General features: G+C 41.6%; 1 protein-coding gene and 2 long non-coding RNA genes across 7 annotated transcripts; 1 reads left to right on the forward strand and 2 right to left on the reverse strand.

Moving 5' to 3' along the window:
* LOC108493188 lies at positions 1–5,347 on the reverse strand. 2 transcript variants are annotated; one of them, XR_001873394.1, is made up of 4 exons: positions 5,026–5,347; positions 1,150–1,269; positions 490–581; positions 1–80 (listed from the first exon to the last, which is right to left on the reverse strand). It is a non-coding gene; the product is annotated as an uncharacterized LOC108493188 (long non-coding RNA). The 2 variants fall into 2 exon arrangements; XR_001873393.1 differs by having other exon boundaries at positions 490–1,269.
* ATP6AP1L (ATPase H+ transporting accessory protein 1 like) lies at positions 11–21,621 on the forward strand. Of its 4 annotated transcripts, XR_001873392.1 has the most exons (10): positions 32–123; positions 2,232–2,284; positions 5,125–5,414; positions 10,588–10,628; positions 11,425–11,486; positions 12,944–13,185; positions 15,621–15,671; positions 16,999–17,242; positions 18,413–18,807; positions 19,261–21,621. XR_001873392.1 is itself a non-coding variant. In XM_017806321.1 (9 exons), exons 2-9 carry the CDS (start codon positions 2,267–2,269, stop codon positions 18,713–18,715), a joined length of 1,251 nt encoding a protein of 416 aa, XP_017661810.1. In that variant the 5' UTR covers positions 11–123; positions 2,196–2,266; the 3' UTR covers positions 18,716–21,621. The 4 variants fall into 4 exon arrangements, 3 of the variants coding, with proteins under 3 accessions (XP_017661810.1, XP_017661808.1, XP_017661809.1); XM_017806321.1 differs by having other exon boundaries at positions 11–123; positions 2,196–2,284; positions 18,413–21,621; XM_017806319.1 differs by having other exon boundaries at positions 18,413–21,621.
* Positions 21,427–24,015, reverse strand: LOC108493189. The gene is made up of 3 exons (XR_001873395.1): positions 23,914–24,015; positions 22,983–23,150; positions 21,427–21,524 (listed from the first exon to the last, which is right to left on the reverse strand). It is a non-coding gene; the product is annotated as an uncharacterized LOC108493189 (long non-coding RNA).
* Between the last annotated feature and the right edge of the window lie 419 nt (positions 24,016–24,434).

Below are 24,434 nucleotides of genomic sequence, written 5' to 3' on the forward strand. Positions count from 1 at the left end.
GCCTGGTTTTATCTTGTTCGCTGTACCAGGGGAACCAGTGTCCGACCCACAGAGAGGGACTGCTGATGATTGATCTCTGCCTGAAAAGACCACCATGACGTGGGAGTCAGAGTCTCCTTGCAGGTAAAAAGCAACAGGACAAGGGGAAATGTCCTCAAGTTGCACCAGGGGAGGTTTAGGTGGGATATTGGGTTGTCTATCCCTAGCACAGCTGCCCAGAGCAGGGGGAGAGTCCCTATCCCTGGAGGGATTTGAAAGCCTTGTGGATGTGGCACTTGGGGACGTGGGTTAGTGGTCGCCTTGGCAGTGCTGAGGAATGGTAGGAGTCAGTGGTCTGAGAGTGCTTTTCCAGCCTAAATGACTCTATGAGTCTTATTTCCAGCTTTTCATAGATTCCCAGAATGGTCTGGGTTGGAAGGACCTCAGACCTATCAGTCCCACCCTCTGCCATGGGCAGGGACACCTTTCACTATCCCAGGTTGCTCCAACCTGGCCTTGGACACTTCCAGGGATGGGGCATCCCAGCTTAAAATGCTGCATTGCCTGTGAGTCCTCCGGTGGATCTGCACCAAAGTGAAGTCCTATAACATAAACCAGCTCATATGTACTGATTTTGAAAGTTGCTGGTAGTCCATGCTGCCAAACTGCAGCAATCTGAGTCCTGAACATTCCTTCCCCTTTTTGGAATTACTGTGAAGGGACAGCAATTAGACCTTAATACATCTTTATTAAAACATCCTGTGCTCACAGCTTAAATAGAAAATACATATTTTGTGTGTTCAGGTAGGACTGGTTTTACATGCAATCTGTATAGAATAACTAATTAAAAAAAATGAAAACCACCCCCCAACACACACTCCCCTCAAAGAAAAAAAGAAACCCACCAACACCAAACAAAAACTGTAAAGCCCACCAACAATTTTAGGAGAAAACATTACTATTATAAAGAGCAGCTCTTGAAGAAGCAGTTCCAATGTCGGAATGCTGTTGCTGTTTGGTGATTTTCAAAACAAGGAAGTTTATATTGTAAAAATGCTGCAGCTTTGCTTTTCAGTGTTAGGAATATTAGGAATACTTAAAAGCTGACTGGAAGGAAGGAAAATGATGTATTTTAAACTTTATGAGGACTTTGGGGCACTTTTAAGACACCTTTTCTTCATTCCACCATGTTCTGGTTTAACCCCAGATGGTAATTAAATACCACGCAGCCTCTTGCTCACTGCCCTGCCCGTCCTGGTGGGATGGGGAGTGAATTTGGACAAAAAAGACCTGTGGGTTGAGATAAGAGCAGTTTAATAATCGAAATAAAGTTGTTGTGGTTCTTAATAATAACAACAACAACAACAGTAATAACTATTAATAATACTAACACTAATATAATAACAACAATAACAGTAATAGTTAAACACAATGGCTGAGATGTGCTGGCACAGGTGGCCACAAGACATGTCCCTGGAAGGTGTCCCTGCCCATGGTAGGGGGTTGAAACGAGGTTATCTGTGGGCAGCTGTGTGGAAAAGGGCTGTTTGCTCTGGAGAACACCAGCACTGCTGGATAAGCACTTCTAAAATTAAATGTTTCAGTTGGCCAAGCAGATAAATCCACCAAAAATCCCACCACTTATCTTAAAACTCTCAGTATAATCTGATCTTCCCTGTGGGATCTGATACCTGGTGTCCTGGGGTACTGCATGACGAAAAACAGCTGAGTCCTGAACAGACTGAGCTTTTCGTTTGTGTGGTTTTTTTTTTTTTTTTTTTTTTTTTTGGGCAGTTTTCCCCCTGTGCCTTCCTTGAAGGTGAAGTTAGGCCTGGAGTCTGTATGGAGGTTTCTCAGACTAGGATGGAATCCTTTGGGGATATTGTGAAGGGCACAGGGAATAGAAGGGAATTAGAATCTCAGAATTATTTGGGTTGGAAGGGACCTTAAAGCCATGGGCAGGGACACCTTCCATTATCACGGGTTGCTCCAAGCCCCATCCAACCTGGCCTTGGACACTTCCAGGGATGGGGCAGCTACAGCTTCTCTGAGCAACCTTTGCCAGGGCCTCTCCACCCTCACAGGGAAGCAGGAAGGAATTTTAACAGGATTAATTTCTGCATCCCACCCAAGAAGAAAGCTGAAAGGCTTTTTGGCCCAGTCAGTTGCCCGGAGAGAGGATTTTGTTCGAGCTGAGAAAAGCTTTATGTTTTAAGGTGAATTTTCTGACCACGGTTCTGTTGCACTGTCAGTGCTCTGTGAATACGTCTGAATCAGAGGAACAACGATGACTCAGACTGAAAAGGTGAGTGATACATTCAGTGCTGACACTTGTAAGGTGTCTGATAACTCACATGTTGCTTGAGACATGTTAATATAGAAAGCTGCTCAGCTCATGGTGGCCTGACATGTGAGCTGAAGGTGATTACAAACCGCTGGAAAAGAGTTTGTGTGCCCGAAGAGCAAATGCTCACAACCTTCACCAAGCTGTGAGCCTCCATGCTGAATATAATCACTTTGAAGTGAGTATAATTATCTTTTCTGAGAGGTAGATCCCAAAAAAAGGAGCAGTGTTTAAAGTACAGTAAGATCTGCTGTGCCTCCTTCTTGCTGGAGGAAATGTCTGAGCTGCCTCAGTGCTAAATGAACAACAAAGAAATGATACCTTGCTGCCTAATCATCAAAGGAGGAGTTTTGCATGAGGAGTAATCAGAAGCAAAATATCCTTGCAAAGTGAGGGGGAAAAAAAGGTGACAAACAGCAGTTTAATCCTCTTATGTGGAATACTGGCCCCTTTTAGCCTGCCATAGCCTGCCATTGTAGGCTGTAAACTTAACTGTGGTGACAGGACAAGAGGAAACGGCCTCAAGCTGTGCCAAGGGAAGGTCAGGAGGAATTTTGTCCTGGAAAGATGGTCAGGCATTGGAAGGGGCTGCCCAGGGAGTTGGGAGAGTCCTCATCCCTGGAGGTGTCCAAGGACGTGGCACTCAGTGTTCTGGGCTGGGTGACAGGGTGGTGAGCATCTTTAAGAACTGTATCAAATGTTTAATATTATTGTTGCTATTATTATTATTGGCAAGTGTCAAGAGGCAAGAAAAGACTTTTCTTTCCTTCTACCATTATTTCAGAAGATTGCTGATGAATGATTTACTATCAGCACCCATTGTATTAATGTATTCAACCTGCATCTCAGGAAGTCTTCCCCATGTCACCATTGGCGAATCAGAGATCAAATCAGTCCAGCAGTTTAATTACCTAGATAGCATCATCTCCTCGGATGGTAAGATTGATGGAGAGATAGACAACAGGTTAGAAAAGGCATAGAGAGTTTTTGGAAAGTTCCGTATAAGAGTTTGGCGAAATAAACACCTGAAGAAAAGCACAAAGATCAGTGTTTACAGAGCCATTGTGCTCTCTACTCTTTTATATGGATCTGAATCGTGGGTCATTCACCGCCACCACCTGCGTCTCCTAGAATGCTTCCATCAACTCTGTCTCCATACAATCCTAAACATCCACTGGTCAGATTATGTAACCAATACATCTGTTCTAGAACAAGCAGCTGTCACAAGTATAGAGGCCATGTTGCTGAGAACACAGCTGCATTGGGCAGGACACGTCTCCAGGATGAAGGACCACCGCCTCCCTAAGATCCTGCTCTATGGTGAACTTGCCACCGGCTGCCGCAAGAGAGGAGCCCCAAAGAGAAGATACAAGGACTCCCTGAAACAACATCTCAGCCTTGGCAACACTGATCTTCGTCGCTGGTCTATTCTGGCCTCCAATCCGGAGGTCTGGAGACACACTATCCATAATGCTGCTGATGCCTTTGAGAACGCACGCAAGATCATTCTCAAGGAGAAAAGACAACACAGAAAGAATCGTGTCTTGCAGAATATACCACCTAAGGAGTCTTTCTGCTGTGCCTTTTGCAACCGGACATGTCTGTCTCGTATTGGCCTTTTTAGCCACCAGCGTGCTTGTAGCAAATGTGGGTAGAGTCCTTCCCAAATCTTTGTTCGCGAAGCCCAGCCATGATAATGATGATTAATGTTTACTGAGGAAATCAGTATATTTTCCACTGATTTATTCTGGTTTAACCTTTGTTAGCAGTTTGGTGTTACTTGTTTTCTTGATTGTCTGCAAATCCCTCCTTTGGTTCTGAGCAAACTGACATTATTTTTCATTTTGTTGATGACGAGTGCCTTTTCCCCCCACTTATTTAGGAGTGAGGAGTACTGAAGCATTGAACAGGACTGTGACATCAATGACTTCACAGTTTTTAGGAGTGTGTGACACTTCTGCCTCTTGAAATTTTCCTCTGAGCCCTGTCTCCTTACTGGAGTAACTGTTCAAAGTTTAGCATCATACATTCATGGTACTTCACAGAAAATCTGGAGGTTATTTTCAGGTGGTTCTTGCTTAATCCCACATTCCCTCATCCCATTTTTCAATCTAGGATTCTCACATAAGTATCTTTATTCCTTCTTAAATTGGATAGAAGCAGTACTGCTGAGGACAAGCTGCTGGGAGGTTTTTAAGATTAGCGGATATACCCTCTGTATCCCAGAGGGAGAAATGAATTAAGATGGCAAATCCTTCCTAATAGCTATGATGCTAAAGCCCCAATCTTTTTCTGATATCTGGAAAGCAACAGACAGGAACTCCTAGTTAGCAAAGTGAGGCTTCAGTGGTGATCACATCAGCAGGTAGCAAGGAAGAAGTAGATGTCTGGGTATATATATACCTATAGATTGGTATATGACTGTGTCCTGCCTGATATTTAAGGGTTTTGGAATGAGGTGATCTTTAAGGTTCCTCACAACCCAAACCATTTTGTGGTTCTGAGTATAAAAACAACTGAGCCAGAAAGCTAAACACACACACAAACTGAAATAGTGCTGAAGAAAAGAAAATTGCTTCCAAATGTTTGACTTCAAAGCTTGCAATATATGCCTTCACATCTGTATGGTTACTAATATAAGGTATTGTAAGTCTTGAAAATACATGTAGTTCTTCCTCTGATTATCACAGGCAGCACCTTACCCTTTCTCTGAGGCGAGGGTTAAGTACAGATGAGGAATGCTCTGCAGTGTGATTTCAGAGCCCATCTGATTGTATTCTTTTTTTTTTCTTAACGAGCAGCTCAGTCCTGGTGCACTTTCCCCGGGCTGTGTGCTCATTCATTCACAGGGCAGCTGGAACGTGCCAGGTGTTTGCCTTGGGGAGAAATCCCAGCACACGGAGGATTTCTCCGGTGGTGGATCCTCCCCCATCACGCGGCAGAGCTGGACCAGAGCCGCAGATGTGCCGCGTGTGGAGCCACTGCCTCCCTTCCCAATGGAAGGAAACGCTGCCCTGAGGTTCTTACTGCTGTTCCTGTGTGTGGGATCCGGGGTGTCCGTGGACCAAACGACTGTGACGTCAGGGAACAGGTCAGTGACTGGGTGTGTGGTGACAAACTTGAGCGAGCCCAGGTTTTAAATGCTGTCATTTGTGCTCTATGGAAGTAGATTCAGTCGCAGTTTGGAGTGTCAGGACGTGGTTGTAATTTCCTTTCAGGTTTAAAAGCACCTAGGGGTAATACAGAAATTAATTATTTTGAAACACAGGGTGAATTAAATATGTAACATTAAAGCAATTTTATAAACGTGGCTTTAAAATGAGTGGTTTCTGTGCATCTATCTTACATTTCATTACATTTTAATGACTCTCATACTGACTTTCCCTGGTCTGTGTGAAAATGAAGTTATAAATAGAATAACAGCAAGGGTGTGAAAACTAAGATGCTAAAATATTCTAGTGGTGTAGAATGGATATTTTAAGTGTGAATTCAATATTGCAAAGGAACTTACAAAATTACTGGAGATTTGCGTTTATTGTCAATAGTGATGTTTCACTCTCTAATGAAATACAAGTAATAAGCCCAAATCATAGCAGGGGAAAGAGGGGACTTCATACAGCCAAGTATTATGAAAGTGAAAACAACCTGAGCTGTATGAGTTGAATCGTGCCCGGAGTCACCAGTAACACACAGAACAAATATGCTGATGGAGGTTGCAGCTGGCAGTAAAATCTGTTCATTTGAGGCAAGAAGGACATGTGGTAATTTGCTTAAGCTTGTATTAAGAGATCTGGTAGTCAGTTACCGATAAATACTACAATATGTTTTCATCTAAATAGCTCACTTGCTGTTCTCCTCTGCCAGTTTTCAGCTCCCTCACTGTTCCTCTTAGCATAATTCTGCATTCTTTTTTTTGCAACCAGACCAGAATCTGAGAGAGAGCAAGCAGAGGAGCATTTTTTTACAGTGAACTTTTTTACAATAAGTATTAACAGAAGAAGTTGTGACCTGGATCCCAGTGAATTAAATGGGGATTTTGCCTCATTGGAGGTGAGATTGTGCATGCACAGTGTTAATTTGCTAGGTTCTATGACCTCAGAGGTTTGGGTTTTTTTGTATCAAAAAAGAAAGCTTAAGTATCTTGTTCTGATCTGGTCCTAGCTGGGCATCCATTAAACTGCAGATCAAACCCAGTAATCAGTGCATTGTAAAATAGTTATGTAAATCTGTCTCCCTGTGTCAAAACTCAGATTAGAAAACTGTAAGAGTTGTGTGGTTTTGTAGATATTTCTGGTTGATAGTACTTACACAGAGGCATTTAAAACTCAGTAACATTTTTTTGCCAGGATTCTTCTTAGAGGAGACTAGCTCTTTCCCTGAACATGGTGTCCCAGGTTTACACATTTATAATGTCCATAACTTCCTTGAAATTCCCTATGGCAAGTGTCCCTTGCACAACCAGTGCATTGCCACCAGGTGCTTGTCACCTTTTGTCATGACTTTGTTTTTAGCGCATTTGAATGTTCACATGTTATTTTCCAATTAAATGCCTCATAAATTAGCTGAAACTAGTTCAGCAGCCAGTAAGGAATTCTGCAGCTGGGCAATATTAGTATTAGAAAGATGACTCTGAAGTAATAGAAATACTGTTTCTTTAGAGGTGGAGTACATTTTCCCATCTGGTGCAGTTTATCAGAGCAGTAATATGAAGAGTAAAAGAGTGAATATGACATGAAAACTTCCTGTGGCGTCCACACTCAACCAGTGTTGAGTACCAGGATTATTCCTGTGGCTCATCTGAGCAGAGAAAACATTGTTTATGTGGAAGTCCTCAAGAGCTGGAGTCTTTATAAACTTTTTTGGACAAACAAGCCAGACTTGGTTATCTTATGTAGATGGATAATGTCATCTGATAAGAGGGAATTTACACTTCTTTATGCTTATAATCTTATTTAATTGGGTTTTACATAGTGATTAGTCATTCCAGTGCTTTGTATTAGGGCTAATCCAATTTCATGTGGGTTCCTAACATACTTGGTGTGGTAAATTCAACATACAACCTACATGCCTAGGTGTTATCTGGGCCAGTTATTTACGAATTGCTAAGGAAAAATATTGAAATGTATACCCTGTGAGCAGTTGAATTTGAAGTGTCACGGTAAGAGTGTCTGATTAAAAAAATGATAAATTTGAAAAGCTATTCTTTAATTCAGTGTGCTAAAAATTATTTGCTGTCAGTTTTGCAATGGAGAGTAAATGCTAGCTAGTTTCCTATCTCTTGTACATGTAATGAACATTTTATAATTAAAAGGGAATATGTATTTTTAAAAAATTTTTGCATTTTTTGCCTTCAATACTTCTGTTCTGTGAAACGTGCTCTAGCTGAGGATGAAAGGGCTTTGGGTGCCAGGGATCGCTTGTGAATTCCCCAGCTTGCCTTTTCCTTGGGAAAGCTGCTGATGTGACATCATGATGAACATGGGCAGCCACCCATCCCTGTCATGGATCACAAACCCATGACACCTCGGGGCTGTGGGTGTCAGAAGCAGCTGACAGATCCCATAACATCGACAGCAGCCTGGGCTTGCCCAGACACCAGGACGTGATCCTTGGCTCTGCCAGCCACAGACCGGCTGTGCCCCAGTGATGTGGAATGATGGATTTCCTTCCTCTGACAGAGCTCCATGCATTGTGCAGGAGGAAAGGACTGCTAATTAACAGAGTAATTAACAGGAGGACTAAGCAAGAGGTGCTTCCCTTGCAGCCTTATGATGTCTGTCATGCTGTGGCTCTTCATGGTGGTTCCCGGGTCACTCTCTGTGCTGCATTTCCTCATGAAAACATGAATATTTCATCAGCTGTGCACATTCATCTGTGTCAGTATCTTCATGCTAAAAACAGAGACTCGATGTCTCTTCCTGTACTCAGCGCTGGTGAGGCCACACCTGGAGTGCTGTGTCCAGTTCTGGGCCCCTCAGTTCAGGAAGGATATTGAGGTGCTGGAGCAGGTCCAGAGGAGGGCAACTAGGCTGGTGAAGGGACTCAAGCACAAGTCCTATGAGGAGAGGCTGAGGGAGCTGGGGCTGTTCAGCCTGGAGAAGAGGAGGCTCAGGGGAGACCTCCTCACTCTCTACAACTCCCTGAAAGGAGGTCGTAGCCAGGTGGGTGTCAGTCTCTTTTCCCAGACAACTATCAGCAAGATAAGAGGGCATGGTCTCAAGGGGAGGTTTAGGTTGGATATTAGAAAGAATTTCTTTACAGAGAGGATGGTCAGACATTGGAATAGGCTGCCCAGGGAAGTGGTGGATTCTCCATCCCTGGAAATTTTTAAAAAGAGACTGGATGTGGCACTTAATGCCATGGTCTAGTAACCGCAGTGGTAGTGGATCAAGGGTTGGACTTGGTGATCGCAGAGGTCCCTTCCAACCCAGCTGATTCTATGATTCTATGATTCCAGAGTGGCTGTGGGATGTGGAGCAACCAGGAGTTATTTAGATTTTTTTAATCACAACCCCCAAATTAAACCTTCCTCTTCCCAGAGCAGCATGAAAACCTTTTAAGTCCAGTTCAGGAATGAAATGAATTGCACAATTTTACACCAATCTTCTCCCACTCCAGTGTTTTAGTTTATGATTTCCAAACTGGAGGAATGAGCTATGGGAGTTCAACTATGCATATAGGGAGGAGTTAAAAGTATAACTAAGCATAACTAGATATACATAGGTACAGTACAAGTAAATATAACTAAAGTTAGTATAACTAAATAATTTTCATTAGTTTCCTTTTGGCGAGCCTCGTTTTTGTAGCTCTCACCATGCAAAAAATTCTCCCACATTTGCCTGTTCCAGCCCAAAGGCACGATCTGTCATGAAAAAAGACTAGAAAAGACAAAAAGGGATGCATCAAATTACAAAAATGTTCCTAATCGTAAAACAACCCAAGAGAGAGTTTTATCTGAGCAAGAAAGCAAGGTTTGGTCCATTGTGGCCACATCTTTTGTTACCTGTGTGTCAAAATCTAGTATCTCCACCCATCTCTGAGAGCTGTTGGCATGAGCAGCTTCCAACATCTTGATTCCAGGACGAACCCTGGCACCCAAAGAGCACTGGGAGAAAGTGGTACCCACTCTGAAAGTTGAATGAATAAACCTGTAAATAAACCCGCCAGATTAATTTTAAACAGTGTCACCCACAGAGATGTTTTTTTAACATAAGATCTTTATAAGGTTCTTCCAGCTTGACAGAAAGCAGGGTGGGCTCTGTGCCATCCCATGTTGTTTGGACTCGTATTTATCTGCCATTAAGGAAGGTGTGATGGAAATTAGGTTGGGATCACTCCTGCTAGTGGGTAACACAGATCCCCCTACCCAGAATCTGGCGGGGAGTGAATTCACCCAGCTGTCCAGAGACTCCCCAGGAATGCCAAGTCTTGACTTTGCAATTCCAATACTTTACAGTACAATTTGCTCACAAATACTGAAAACTGGTCTTTTTCCTAGTCTTTATATGCTGATCTTGAGGTATATATTTTCAAGAATTTTGCTTCTGTGGTGGGTTGGAAAAGCAGCAGGAAACAAGGCGAGGGAAGAAGATGGAAATGTATTTCCATGTTTAGTGGCTGTGGGGCAGGTCTGACCCCAGCAGCTGGAGATTTACACTAAGAAGAACATCAAATGTTGAAAATTTCATGAGCCTGGTAGTTGACATTTTAGATGTGCTTTGCCCACACCCTACCTTGCAGTTGACTCTGTGACATTTGGTATTGCTTGGAACTGTTCAGGAGCTGTCTTCAAATGGCTGTAATTCTGGGCTTAAGACATGTTAGCCCATTGCATATGATCTATCCTGAGGGAATTAAATGTGTTGCTTCTGACTCTCACTGTGGAACAAGGGTGGTGCAGGGTGCTTGTGTTCCTCTGCCTGTTGGCTGGAACTGATTCTGTCTCCAACCCAGAACTGGTGTACCATGGAACAGGACAAGAGATAACAGGACAAGAGAGAAGCCTTTTGTCAATGTGATAAGGGTATGGGAAAGCCTGTCAGGGCTAATCCACCGAAGGGATCTCTGAAATTAGGCATTTTTAGCCTGGGCTCAGCAGCTTTGGATTAATTTGCCTTGTTCCTGTTATATTACCAAGCCAAGGGCCTGCGTTACATTTTGAATGTTTTATGGAACAAAGTAGTAATAGGTGTTGTCCCCAGTAAACTTGCTGCAGACTTTAAATACAGATGCTGTAAAATAAGTATTTTTCTCCTCTCTTCTAGTTCACATGAATTCTCAGATCAAGATTCTCTGCAGAGAAATGGTAAGCCTTTCAGTGGGCTGAACTCCTAGATACTAGTTCTGTTAGTGTGGCTGTAAAAGATTTTATTCCCAGATGTTGCTTCTGCTGGCCTTAGTGACTCTTCTGTCACATGTGTTGTTAAAGCATATCCTCCCTTAAAAAACACCCTTTAAAGGATTTGCCTGTTTTAAAATACTAATTTGCTGTCCAACTCAGATGCAGAGAGAATGGGGAAGACAGAAGCATTCACTCTTTCTAACCAAATGAAAACAGGATTAAATGTTTGAAGGATAGAGCTTTGAGAATGTCCATGAAATGACCTGTCCTTGTGAAACTTCGCTCTCCTGGCAAGCAGTTGGGCCATCAGATTGTTTGTCACATCTTCCTATCTCTGGTGGTGCAGGGAAAGAACTTCCCACTCACAATTAAGACGCTTTTGTTGTTCAATTCAGCACACACTCTTTGATGACAGAGTTTGCTGTACGAAGAAAACAAGCAGCTTTTGCTGTGTTTGAGATGAATAAATGCAGATGTAGACTGAATCTTGTAATTTTGGGGCACTGGAGTTCCTTCCAGATGTTCAATGAAAAGAAGAGGAACCTTGTTGAACGAGTAAGGTAAACTAGAAAATACATGTAATGAAGGTAATATTTGGAACAAGTCAAGTATTTTCCAAGACAGAATCAGCTATTCTCACATACACATTTTGTGCAGGGATAATTATTGTTTGCATAAGAACGTGCAAAAATTATGCCTTTATAAATGACTGGGTGTTTATAATATACTTATAATGCTGATAACACTCTTTCTTCTGCAGATCAACATTACGAAGGTGGCGTGAAGCCAAAATTGAATGTCAGTCAAGTGGCAATTGCACAGGTAATGGATCTGTAGAGTCTTTTCATAGCACATTTAGATCTTTTAATTTACATTGCTGAATTAAACTCTTTTTACATTGTTTACAAGAAGCAGCCACCAAAACTGTCTAATCATTGTGATATGGTATTGATTCACTGCCTGCTGTACAAGGTGTCCTCTGCTTTTCTGAGGAGTGAGATGAGACTTCAGATGCTGTTGCTGATGCTGGCTGGTCATGGATTTGGGCACATGGTCTTTCTGAAAGAACCAAATCCTTATATCCATATCCTGTACAGTGACATTTGACTGCTGTGACCAGTCTTGTGCTTATATCACTTGGTACTAAATGAACAGCTGTAGCAAAACTTCATATTTTTGGTGGGAGTTTTTCATGAGACCAGGCAATAGGTCTTGTCAAAAACTGACCATAAAAGGCTTCCTTACGAAAAGAAGCTCACCAAAAGTGATGCACTCTGCCGTAAGTAACATGTTGATTAAATCTCCCTCACCTGTACTTCTGAGAAGACAGCCTTATCATTTTTATGAACACAGTCATAGTCACTTATCACATCTTCTGACCGTGATCTTACCTGGCTTTCAGCTTGTTGCTGTCAGTACTTACTAATTTTAATCCTAAAGCACCCTTGTGCCATGTGTAAAGTCCAATATCAAAAGGGATCTTTCAGGATCTGAGCTGAGAGACATGATTTTCTAATCTGAACAGCACCAAAAAAAAATAAAAAATCTCTCTTTAAGCCAAGACAAAGCTTTGGGGCTTAACTGTGTCTCTTCTGGAGCCTGGTAAGATGCTGTTTATGACTGGGACTCAGAAAACCTCTCTTGTTTTTGTACATGATTTGAACTTGCTAAATCATATGACATGGAAAAACCAACCATGCAGACATTGTGTGTGTTACCCTATTCAGATAGGACGTGCATTAGTGGGGCAAAACTGATGTCTGGAAATTTGAGTTTGAAATCTGGAAATGGCAGTTAAATTTTCAAGTTCTTTCAGAGCTCTAAGTCAACTGTCTCAAATTATGTTGCCTGACAGCCAAATTGTCTTTTTGCAATGAAATTTTGGCTTAGAAGTGGTAGCATTTTTCTGGTGTTTCCAGATGACATGGAAGCTGCAGTCCCCGGGTTTTAACCCTGTAACTGATTTTGTAAAGGCAGGGATCCACACTTGAGCCATCCTGTTCTGCAGCAGGTATTTTCCTGATTTTGAAGCAATTGGGAGCCAAACTACCTGCAGGCAGATGTAAACTTGGGCATTTCTTTCACCTGGACAGCTACCTAATGTGCTTTCAGCATGGTAGGCTTGGCCTAGTGTCCTTGGCCCAAACTGAGTCCTTTTCAGTGTGTTGAAGTACTTCTTACTGGTGTCCCAGGTAAACAACCTCATTTATTCTGGTAGGATGGAGAGCAAATACTGAAATGTACACCTTCTGATAGCCATCTTTTGTGTGGTTCCTCAGGTTGTCAGCCACAACTTCAGCAGGGAAGGGCAGTGGGAAGGAGCATTCTGGAGGCGGTTCTCCCACAGCCACCACAGCCCCCTCAATGTCACGGTCAATGGCATCCCCTGCATCCTTTTCTGGGCCAAGAGGATCATGATCAGGCTTGAAAACCACACTCAGCTGGACTTGACAGAGAAGACATTTGGTGTCCATGCCACAGTGGATGTTGGAGACTCAAACTGCAGTGAAGACAGTGCAATGTAAGGTGGAATTCTGCTACACCAGTGGAACTGGTGCCAGATTACAAGTCTAGGAAGTACATACTGAAGGAAAACTGACCTTGTAGAGCCCCGGGGCTCTTTCCTAAATGTCCTGCCATTGCAGCAGCAGGGGTTATATCCTTTAAAGCCAGCCTTTCATGGGACACATGGGTGTGCACAGCTGTTGCAGTGGTGTGGTCACTCCTTGGGGCCAGCGAGCTTTGCTCTTAGGGCCTGTGAGGCTCCATCTGTTGATCTGTTTAGTTTCCAGCTGTTTTAGACAATTGCTTGGGAGGCTGAAGAGTGGGTTCTATGCTGAATATGGGGCCTTTGGGCTGTGCATGACTACTCACCCCTTCACAGGAGGTGTGCCAGCAGTACTGTACAGGATGCGGGTCTGTATTTAGTCCTATATGGCATTTCACCTGTACAGCTAAATATGTTTCCCTAGAAAGTATTAAGTCTTTCTGATCACACAGCTGCAAAGGATAACCCAAGGTGCACAGAAATTTTACTGAGAAATGCCTGAAAACTAAAAGTAAAATTGAAAAAGAAACAAGGACTTTTGCGTGTAGTATCATAATATTCAACAAAGGCAGTCTGAATATTATGTCATCAGCATGTGAACCAATGCAGCAGTTCCATCAACATGTGAACTATTCCATTAGTTCTCCCTACCCTCTGCCTGTCAAAACAGGCAGAGGTAGAGAATGGAATAAAGTTATTTTAGAAATAAAAAGTAATAACAAACATTCCATCCTCTCTTCTGGTCTACAGTTTGGAAATAATCTTGCTCTGACTAGTAGTTATTGTAATGTAATAGAATGCAAAATGAAGGGTTTCAAAACTCAAAGAATAGTTTTATAGTTTTTCGTAAGACCTGGAAAATCAGAAGGACAGTGTTTTTTTGTGGTCTGCGAACTCCTTCTGGAGCTGATATTTGGAGACTGTTAGACAAGCAGGTTACTCTGTCTCCCTGTCTGTCACGGGTACCTCTGTAGTCTTACTACTGTAGAGGCTTCATTTTGTAAATACAGATTTCTAAGAAATTAGCGCTTGCCCTGATTCTGTCTGGGAGGGAGATAATGTATGATTCTCTTGTGATTTGGGTCTGTGGTTGAAACAGTGTTGGTGACAGAGAAGAAAGGGAAAAGCTTGCTTGAATGTTGCTCTGTAATCTCAGTTTTAAGAATCAACCTAAATTAAGCCAGTTGATGGCTCAGTCCTCACATGGTAGATTGCCCAGTTTTTCTCACATCAGAAAAAATCCCTCAGAATTCTCCCTTCTCTAGCTTTCATTGTTAAGACAACTCTCTGTATTGTCTTTCAAGCTGATTTATGCTGTGTAATCAGTGTAAAGTAGCTGGAGCCAGGAAAAAATATTAGACACTGAACACATATTTGTTTGCTATAGGAATATAATGATCCAACCTGCGTTTTTTTCTTAGTTGAATGCCGTATTTACCTGTGGCTAATCCTCAGCTATTATGATTTCCCTTTGCAATAAAGAAAGGGATAGTCTGGATTCAGTGTCCTGGCTTATTGGACCAGTGTTAGTCAAGGTGCAAGAAGTCTTGAAGTCTAGATCTCCTATGAAATCATAGAGCTAGCTGTTTGTTTAGGGATTTTTTTTGTGTGTTTGTTTGGGGTTTTTATTTAGTTTTATTTTGTGTGAAGTTTTTTGTTTTGTTTTGTTGGTTTGTTTTTTAAATATATTCTTCAACTTTAATTTTGGAAGTCTTTCAGATGCTGCATGTTTCTGCTGCATTTTGTTTTTGTCTTATGTGAACAATGAGAATCTCTGTACAGGTTTTAAGAGGCAAAATATTAGTGTTAAGTGATGAAACAATATATTCCACTTAGTTATGTATTGCTACAGTGCATTAATTAAGATGATAGATTAATTTAGTAAATTTCATGTGCCCATGCTCACTGCAGGTGACCTTTATAGAGCTGCCTCACAGTCAGGGTATTTATGTGGCTCTAATGATGTGCATGTGTGGACTTTGGACTCCAGTGACATCTGTGTTTGTTATGCTCTGGTATTTGAAAAGATGGGAATAATGTGTGTGTTTACACTTTCTGATGACATACAGAGGTGATAGCTGACTTAGATGACATGGCTTGAGAAGGAGAACAGAGATCGACTGAACTAATTACCAACTGATGTGGAAAGCAGTGGGATTTAATTGTGCTGGAAGTTAAACACATTTATACTCTTTCTGGACAGTTTGGACCTTGTTCCAAACTGCAGGTGAACTAGTAGATTTCAATGGAGGAAAATTTAATCCTTCCAGTTTTTTTCCCCACTGACTTTAAGGATATACTGAGCTAAAGGCTCCAGGTATAACTGAGTTTAATCTTTTGTGCTGCTTTTCTCTCTGAAGACTTCTGAATTTTTTTCCTAGCCTGATGTAACTTGCTTTTTGACCTAGGCTTTCTCTGAAGTTTGGGGACATTGGCAATCTAAAGGGACTAGTTATCAGGTAAGTTTATATGGCAAAAACCCCAACCAGATAATAAAAAACAGGCTAATATACATTGTTATGCAGTTGCTTGTGGAATTAAAGTTAATTTGTTTAAGCAAAAATAATGTGATGGAAATTGTTGATTGTATAATTGTCACTGCACTCAGTGTGTCTGTCATTTTCCCGCCTTATACTAAGTCATTTTTTCTCCTTTGTTGACTTTTCTATTAATGAGAAAAGTTTGCGTCATCCCTTTTGTATAGAATCTTCCTGTGTCTGAGATTTTAGCTAAACTTTGGTGATTTACTACATTTTTCTTGGGAATTTTATGTCAAGAACTGATAGTGTGGGGTGTTCAGACATCAGACTGTGACCTGGTTTATGTTTACTTCTTGGTGACAGAAAAAACAGCATTTCTTGTTAATTAAATTCCCATATCTTGGATGGAAGTACAATACCAGTGTGGTAGTTTATTTTGGCTGAATGCCAGATGTCCACCGAGGCTGCACAGGTCTCCCCCCATCCAGAGGGAAAAGGGGAGATGAAAAAAAAACGTAAAACCCTGGGATTTACCAAGAAAGGCAGTTTTATATTTACACGGAAAAAAGGAAAAAAAACCTAATAACACTACAAAAACATAGACAAAGGAAATTAACAGTAAAATTCTACTTCCTGCCATAAGCAAAGTGCTCTTTCTCTCTCCTCCAAGGAGCAGCCATCTTGCCGGATAGCTATCACGGAAGAGAGTGAGCTACTTCCTTCTCCCCTTTTTATATCTGAGCTGATGTAACATGGTATGGAATATCTTCCAAGTCAATATGCATCAGGTGACTTATCCTATGTTTCCTCCCAGAAAAAGGAAACAAACCTACTACAACCTGTGTTGGATATATTTTGCTCAGTCATTTATTAAAAATCCCTCAAAATCCTCTTACTGTGTGGGAGAACGAGTAACAAGGAGCAAACTCCTTCAGTTGTAATAATGAACAACCTCAAAACACAGAAGTTTTAGCATTGGAAGGGACCTCTGGAGATGACCCGGTCCAACTCCCTGCCCTGGCAGGGTCACCTGGAGCAGGTGACACGGTAACATGTCCAGGTGGGTCTGGGATGTCTCCAGAGAGAGAGACTCCACACCCTCCCTGGGCAGCTGTAACAGGGCTCTGCCACCTCCATGGAAAGCTCTTCCTCGCTTTCCAGACTCAGTGGAAGGATCTAGAGCTCACACAGATATAAACTGGCGATGCCAGTGAGTCTCCTAAGGTTATTCAATGTGCAAATTCAACAGGTGGAACCCTTTGACTTGTTTTCCTTATTCACCTCTCTTCCCACACAATGTTTCCAGGTTCTTGCTGACCACCAGCTATTACCAGCTATCTGTTCAGAACTGGTTCAGCCTGCACAGGCTGCAGCTGCTCTACAACCACTCGGTGCAGGCGACGTTCAATGCGACCCGAATCCATGCGCCGGCGACTTACTCCTACCACTGCGACCATGTGAGCAGCCTGCAGAGATACGATGCTCTCCTCATTCCCAGCTCTGAAAATGACCTCTCACAGCTGTGGGAAGTCACTTTTATTGATTTCCAGGTAACGTCATGGAATTAGGCCCAAGGGATCCTGTAGGTAGATTGATGGGAAGTTTTGGCCATTTGCTGACAAGGAAATATAATGGCCTTCTATGTACAGTCTATGGGATTTCCATGAAACACAAAATTGAAATGAGGACTTAAATTATTCTCTTTATCTCCCTATCAAAGGAAATTAAGGGCTGTATAGATTTTCTGTAGTCTTCTGCTTGTGTTCCCTTTAGTGTGGGGGGTGAATTTAACTTCCAGTGTTCCATCTTTCTGAGCAGAGCTGTTAAACGCGGCATCAGTAACAGCATCAGACACCAGGTACAGAATTCATCTCACTTAACTTCTGATGCCTACGAATTTTAACCCTGTGGCCTGATTATAGTCACCCCAGCCTGCCTCTAAAGCTAGTGGATAATTCCTCTGACTCGTCTTAAGTCCTTATTTTAGGATGAGGTTAATAATCTTCTAAAAGTGCCAAGTTTTCTGTGTTTGGCAATGAGGGAGCCTCAGATGGCTGGACTAGAACATCTTGCTTTTACATACCTAAGTCATAGGGCATGAAGAGCTGAAAAAGGGAATTGAGGAGGAAAGCTGGTCCCCTTTTCTCACCATGTGATAAATGCCCATGGGCTAATTTAGTGGACCAGGCACAATTCCCTGAATGCCAGTGTCATAAACTTCATATTAGAGCTGAAGCCACAAGTAAAAATTATTGGTGTTTTCCATAGTTGGATGCAGCTTCCTGTAGTGTAGTTGGTTTGCTACCAAATACCACACACATGGATCTGGTGAGGAAAGCCTAATTCTAGGGTAGGCATTTAAAAATATTTCCTGGTTTGTTGCATTGAAGTTTATGCAGTTTGAAACAGAGACTCTGAGGACCCTCAACAAGTGATGCTGGAGGTGCACCATTAAGGTGAAAGGCATCAATTAAATATTGTGGGCCATCAAGAGAAGATTTTGTTTCAAACACAACTACAGATCCTTTGGGCAGCAGAGCAGAGGGGATTAGAATAGCTAGTGGTTTCTAGAAGACTGACCTGGAAAAACTCTGAGCATTAACTCCAGCCAGCACAGGGAGGTACAAATTTGCAATGTGCAGGTATTAAATTAGAAATTCTTACTGCCATCAGGAACACAAGCACCTCATTTAACATGAGCTCTCTTGTTCTCCTCGTAGATCCAAGGTTTTAACATCCAGGAAGGACATTTTGCCTATGCAAAGGACTGTGCATCCTTCTTCTCTCCAGCAATACTGATGGGGCTGGTGATGTCCCTGATCCTGCTGCTGGTCCTTGCCTATGCCCTTCACATGCTGATCCACCTCAAATCCCTTGACGGGCACCATGAGTGCAAAGCTTCTCCTGCCTATTTTGCACAGATGAAAGATAACGACATGGGAGATGAGAAGGAGCCACTGAGAAACAGTGGGAATGAGTCCTATGAACTTAGAAACAAGCAGTTTGGTAAAATCTATATTTAGCAATGTGCATCTAAGTGAAACGAGGTATTTTCTTCTGCTGGCACTGTTGTGTGTAGTTGGCGCAGGTCTTTCACCAGCTGATGAAAGGAAAAGTAGGTAACAGACTGTTTAACTGATTATTTATTGATCATGATCTTAAAGACACCTTGGGAAACAAGCTGAGATTAAAAAAATTCCATTGTGAATAAGAGATTCATGTTATGGAACTTTATTCCTGTAGCAAAAAGCCAAAATGCATAGCTTTTCATCCTGCTTACAAGGTCTTGAAGAGAGAATCAGTAATGAAGACTTTGAAATCAAATAAAGATACTAAATATATATGTATCTATATATAGATAGATAGATATAGATGTAAATCTCTTAGCTTGTTCTTTCAGAAGGCGAGATATTTCCTCATTTTGTATTTCCTCTGTGTCTTGACAAAATATCATAAATTTCTTTCTCAGGATGTGCTTTCCTTTTATTTTCCAAGTTACTTCCCCTCCTCTTAGTCGTCATAAACTCCTTTTCCTTCAGAGCCACTTAAGCTGTGTTTTTATCCGCAGTGATGGCTCCAGAACAGCAGCATCCTGATACTTCCCTGTGTCTGAGCTGGAGGCTTACTCTGAGGATCCAGTGGGAGAGCACCAGACATCTGGTCAGAGGCTTACCCTTAACTTCCTGGCTCAACTGCGCGCCAGAAGAGGGATTATAAGCATTATACCCTGTAATTCAAGGTTAATTTCTTTCCTATCAAATCCCATCAGTCTCCCTTGTGAATTTTACCTGAATGGGGGTAACCAGTGCTATAATTCAAAATCTATATAAGCAAAGCGGAGGAAGCTCCTTAGCAGTGAAAAAGGTACTGTGATATGATTTTCAGTGCTCTGTCTGAGCATTTAGGACACGGTGGTCCTCAAACTTGTCCTTTCTTCCATTAGAGGCAAAGTTTGGGAACTCCAAATTAGCCATGATTTGGCCCTGATTTCTAGTAAGGAAGAGCACAGTAACATACCAACTATAGTGGTTTTAGGTTATAAGTAATACTATGTAATAGTAAGTAATAATATGTTAGAAAATCTTCTACAAATACAGATTTAGCAGACATGTTTTATGCCTGTTTAATTTTAGATAATAGAACTAATTAGTTGTTTGTAGTCTTTGTAAACTATACTGCAGTGGTCTTTAAACACCTTGAGAGGTTCCAAAGATCTCCTAATTATTAGGTAGGCATTCCTGAATATTTCCTGGTTTGTTGAATTTTATGCAGTTTGAAATAGAGATTCTGGAGATTCTCAATAAGTGATGCTGGAGATGCATCATTAAGGTGAAAGATACCAATTAAATATTGCTGAGCCATCAGCAGTGACACACAGGTGGAACCCAAATCAGTTGGTTGATTTAGGGAAGTACTTCAGAGGGAAAACACATAACCAGAAGTAAGGACTTACCACAGCTGCCTGTGGGCAGCTGCTGCCAAACTTTCATTTGTTTCATAAAGGAAACAAGCGAAACAATGAATGCCTGGGAACCTGAGTGAGGTTAACAAGAGAAGGTGCAAATCAAAACCAGGGTATTCCCTGCTGAGTGGCAAAACACTCTCCAGCTTGGTGCCCTCTGCTTGCACCCAGTGGGGACAGATGTTGGCAGTTGTTAGAGAGAGTTCAGGATGCTAGTGCTAAATAGGTGATGCTCCCCGTGGTCTGGAGAGCAGCGCTGTCATGCTCTGAGGGTTGGGAAATTAAAACCTGACACCAGTCAGTGGCAGCCTGTCAAAATGACTGTCAGTCACTGGTGTGAAATGCTCACCCTGCTGAGCCAAGCACGGCAGTGCTTCCTGAACCTTGACATAAAGGCACTTCTTCCTCCCACAGAGGTCATTTATCCTTCTAGTTACTTCTGATGGTGCTGTTAGGGTAATTCTTACCTGTCATTTTCTTGCATGTTTTAAATGGGCAAAATTAGCCCTGTTGCTGTGAGAGATTCTTACAGCATCTGTGAGACTGGGAATAAGAGAGATACCCTTCAGTCATATCCCTCAATCATCATGTCCTTTTCCAACCCACCTGTGTTCTCTTGACTTTGAGGGTGAATATCTGCTGGCTTTGTGCTTGAGAGACTCATCACTGCAAACCTGCAGTGTGTAACAGTTCAGGTTTTTTTGGTGCAGACTTTAATGATGTGTGTGGCCCTTTCAGCAGGAAGGCACTTGACCAAAAGATAGGAATTTGTACCTGCTGATTTACAAGGCAAACTTTAGAATAAAACAGAGTGCAAAAAAATGAAAAGGAGAGGTAAAAGTAAAAAAAATTGCCAAGAAAAATAAAATTTGTTTCCTTTTATTAGCTTCTCCTAAACTATGACACAACTGGTATTACCCCCAGGATCCACTGGGACAAGGTGCACAGGTAGTAGTTATCTTATCTCTGCTGTGACTTTTAGTGTTGCAGTCTTTCATGGTAGTGGAAGGTGACTCCTCCATGTATCCCCTGTATCATCACAAATCTACTCAAGTGGCAGCAAGAGTAAGAAAGGATAAACACACTAATTGAATTAGATAAGAAATACAGTGCTCATCATAGGACTGGAATGATGAGCCTTATGTTTGTAAAGAGTTAATGGTGCATTAGTGGAAAAAGCACCAGAAGAAAAAAATTGATCATAATTGCAGTTTCTGTCTCCTTGTGCCATGTATAAAGGCAAGCACCCATGGTTGAAAAAGATGAAAATATGTGGCTTTGCATTCCCACTAAGCTGTATTTTCTGTGAACCAAGCAATCCTTATCAAATGCACATTTTGGAGCAACAGGGACAGTCCATTGCCCTAGTCCTGAAAGAAGAAAATTCAAGTTAAAATTATTTGTGTGCTACAGAAGTAAGCTACATTGGTACTAACAGACTCATTAATAAAAGATAAGCTTTTTTTACATTGTCCACATGGTGCATTATTTCATTTTTGCATGACACCAAGCAATCTTTTCAACATATATGTGTTCATTCAAACAAAATCCTTATATCATCTCTTCAAAACTGATTCAGTGTTTCAAATTCAGGGCCCCATCCACTCCCACTTAAACTCAAAGGGAAGAGTCTCAGTTTAAATGAAACAGGAAAAATTTTGCAGACTATTATGCAGCTCTTGCTGTGATAACAAAGAATTGAACAAATGAATACATTTATTTCTCATACATTTCAGCTGCTGTTAAAATTTTATATAATTGCCCTTCACACCAATATTAGGCAACTTTACATTGGCAGCAAATTGGATTTTCAGGTAATACATTAAAGACTGCTGTTTGAACTGAAGTGGTGGACTTTTTGGCATAGTATTGATTAAAACTGCACAAGGAATGATCAGAGCCAAGGCCACTGCGGATACAGGGACAAAAACCATGAGTCCACTTGCTGGTAAGTAACACTGAATTCCAGGTAGCCAGAAGAAATAGGTTTATTTCTTTCCTTCAAGTTTATAAATGGTGGTGTTTGCCTTCCCTTCTTGAAATACTGATTCTTGCTGTAGCAAGTGTTAGTTCTGTCATTGATTTTTTTTTAATTGTTGATTTCCAAAAGGCTGGATGCAACATTGCATTTCAGAAACTGTCCCCAGGAGCTCAGAAAGCATTTACCAGGGTGGGTCTGTTCTTCACCATTATTGAATATCCCTTGAATTGTTCTCCACTTCTTGTAACCCTTGTGACATTGCATTTAACTGGTGTATGGTAGATCTTAAATCTGATTTATTGGTTCCTAGATCACCCCTTAGTTTGTTTGATGTAAAAATACAGGCTTCATTTGATGTTACAGGACACAGTCTGAAAGAAATCAGAAGAAACTGCTAAACCTTATATCTACATTTTTGCACTTTTATTTCTTCAAGCTGACATCATATGTCAGAAAATGTAATTTGTTTCTTCTGAGTCAGTGGTGTGTAAATTTACTCATGACTCACACTGTGTTTGAAGCCTGACAAAGAGTTTCAATCCCTGCAAATTTTGGAACAGCCCTTCTGAACGTTTTGCATCTGCCTAGTTCTGAGTGCTTTTTCTGGGTCAGTTTTATGATTTTGGTACATCAGCCTGCCCTGTGCTGGCTGCCTAAAGATTTTAATTGGTTATTGGAAGTAATCACTTTGCCTGTTTGCAGGTAAGTGCTGCTGCTTGGGAATGTAAAGGAATATTGATTTTTGGAAACTCAAAAACGAAGTTTTCCAAATAAATGATTTTTTTTTTCTTCAGTGCATCCTACTGAGCTTTTGCATATTAACACAAGCTACTTGTTCATTGCAGACCTTTACTTTCCTCTCTCCTGGCTTTGACTTGAAGCTGAAGTGGATGGACCAGGGCTACAGAAAGAGCAGCAACACTTTTTATTTGGCCTCATGATGCCTCTTAGGCTATTGAGTTGCCTCTCAGGTGTCCAGGAGCCAGTCTACAGCTTTTCTGCCATTTCTGTGTGTCTGCAATGGAAGGAATTTATTATCAGGCTTTCCTCACCAAAAAAACCCCCAAAATAATACCCCCACCCCAAAAATGCACCCCCCCAAACAAAAACAAACAAACAAACAAAAATTATTTTCAGCCCTGGACATGATTTGTTATTGTTTTCTTCCAGCTAAAGCTGGTCTTTGCAGTGAAAAGGGCACAGAACTTGAATTTTCAGTGTTTTATCAACAAAGAGCAGGTTTTTCACTCTCAGCTGTAGTTTTCTGTCACAAAATATTAATCAAGGCTCTTCAGGAGACCGAAAAGCTCTGTCCCAATTACACCCCTGACTTCAGAAATGTGAAGCCAAAAGGAAAGGGACAGTTTTGTCTTTACTCCTTGAAAAATCCCACATTCAACCAGTCTGAAATCATGGGCTGTGAAATGGAGTGTGGAGTCATGACAAGTCCTGCCCCTCATCAGTCAAAAGAATTTGGTTTGAAGCTGGCTCCCTGCCAAGTCTCCAAACCCTACCACGAGAAGTGTGTGTGTGTCCCCCCCAGACCTCAGGGAGAAGAGGGGAAAAAAACCCAAGAGAACCAAAACGAGAGACAGCTAAAGCAATATATAAAAATATATTTATACTTATATTACAGTTATATACAATTGAAATATATATACAATTTCACAAGGAAAAGGGAAAGGGAAAAAAAAGGAACAAAACCAGAATAAAAAATATATATCCTGATCAATAGCCCAAGATCTAGCAACTAAAAGAATTAGCAAAGAATATCTTACTACTCTCCTTGGGACAACAGAGAGTCACGCTGGAGCGACTGCCGGCAACCTCCATCTCCCAAGGTCGGCAAGGCCTTACCAGGCCTCACTCCCCAGCACGACAGACTCAACAGCAGGGAACCTGCACCTCCAAGCCGCTGGAAGGAAAAAGAGAGGGCGAAGGCCTCTCCTCCTTTCTTCTTATAGCCTGGCTTATGTAAAAATCGTAGGGAATACTGGGTAAATCCAGGCACTTCCTTGGTTACAAACTGGTCACTGAGGAAGGCCTAGACCAAACTACCACAGGTGGAAATCCTTAAACCTATTCCTAAATAAGCACACCCTCAGTATTGATGTTTTTCCATTTCCAATCTGTTTGAAATGGAAGAATCTTAACACAAGGAAGGGTCTTAAATCCTGCAGTTCATCTTCTGGATCCCTTTGGTATTGGGGCTGGTGCCTGCAGTGCCAGCTGGGAATTTTTAAGGATTTGAAATGGTTTATATAAACACTCTCACAGAAAAACTGATGCTCTTCCAAAG

The sequence above is a fragment of the Lepidothrix coronata genome, unplaced genomic scaffold (genome assembly GCF_001604755.1).
Source record: "Lepidothrix coronata isolate B3197 unplaced genomic scaffold, Lepidothrix_coronata-1.0 Scaffold14, whole genome shotgun sequence".
Classification (NCBI taxonomy): domain Eukaryota; kingdom Metazoa; phylum Chordata; class Aves; order Passeriformes; family Pipridae; genus Lepidothrix; species Lepidothrix coronata.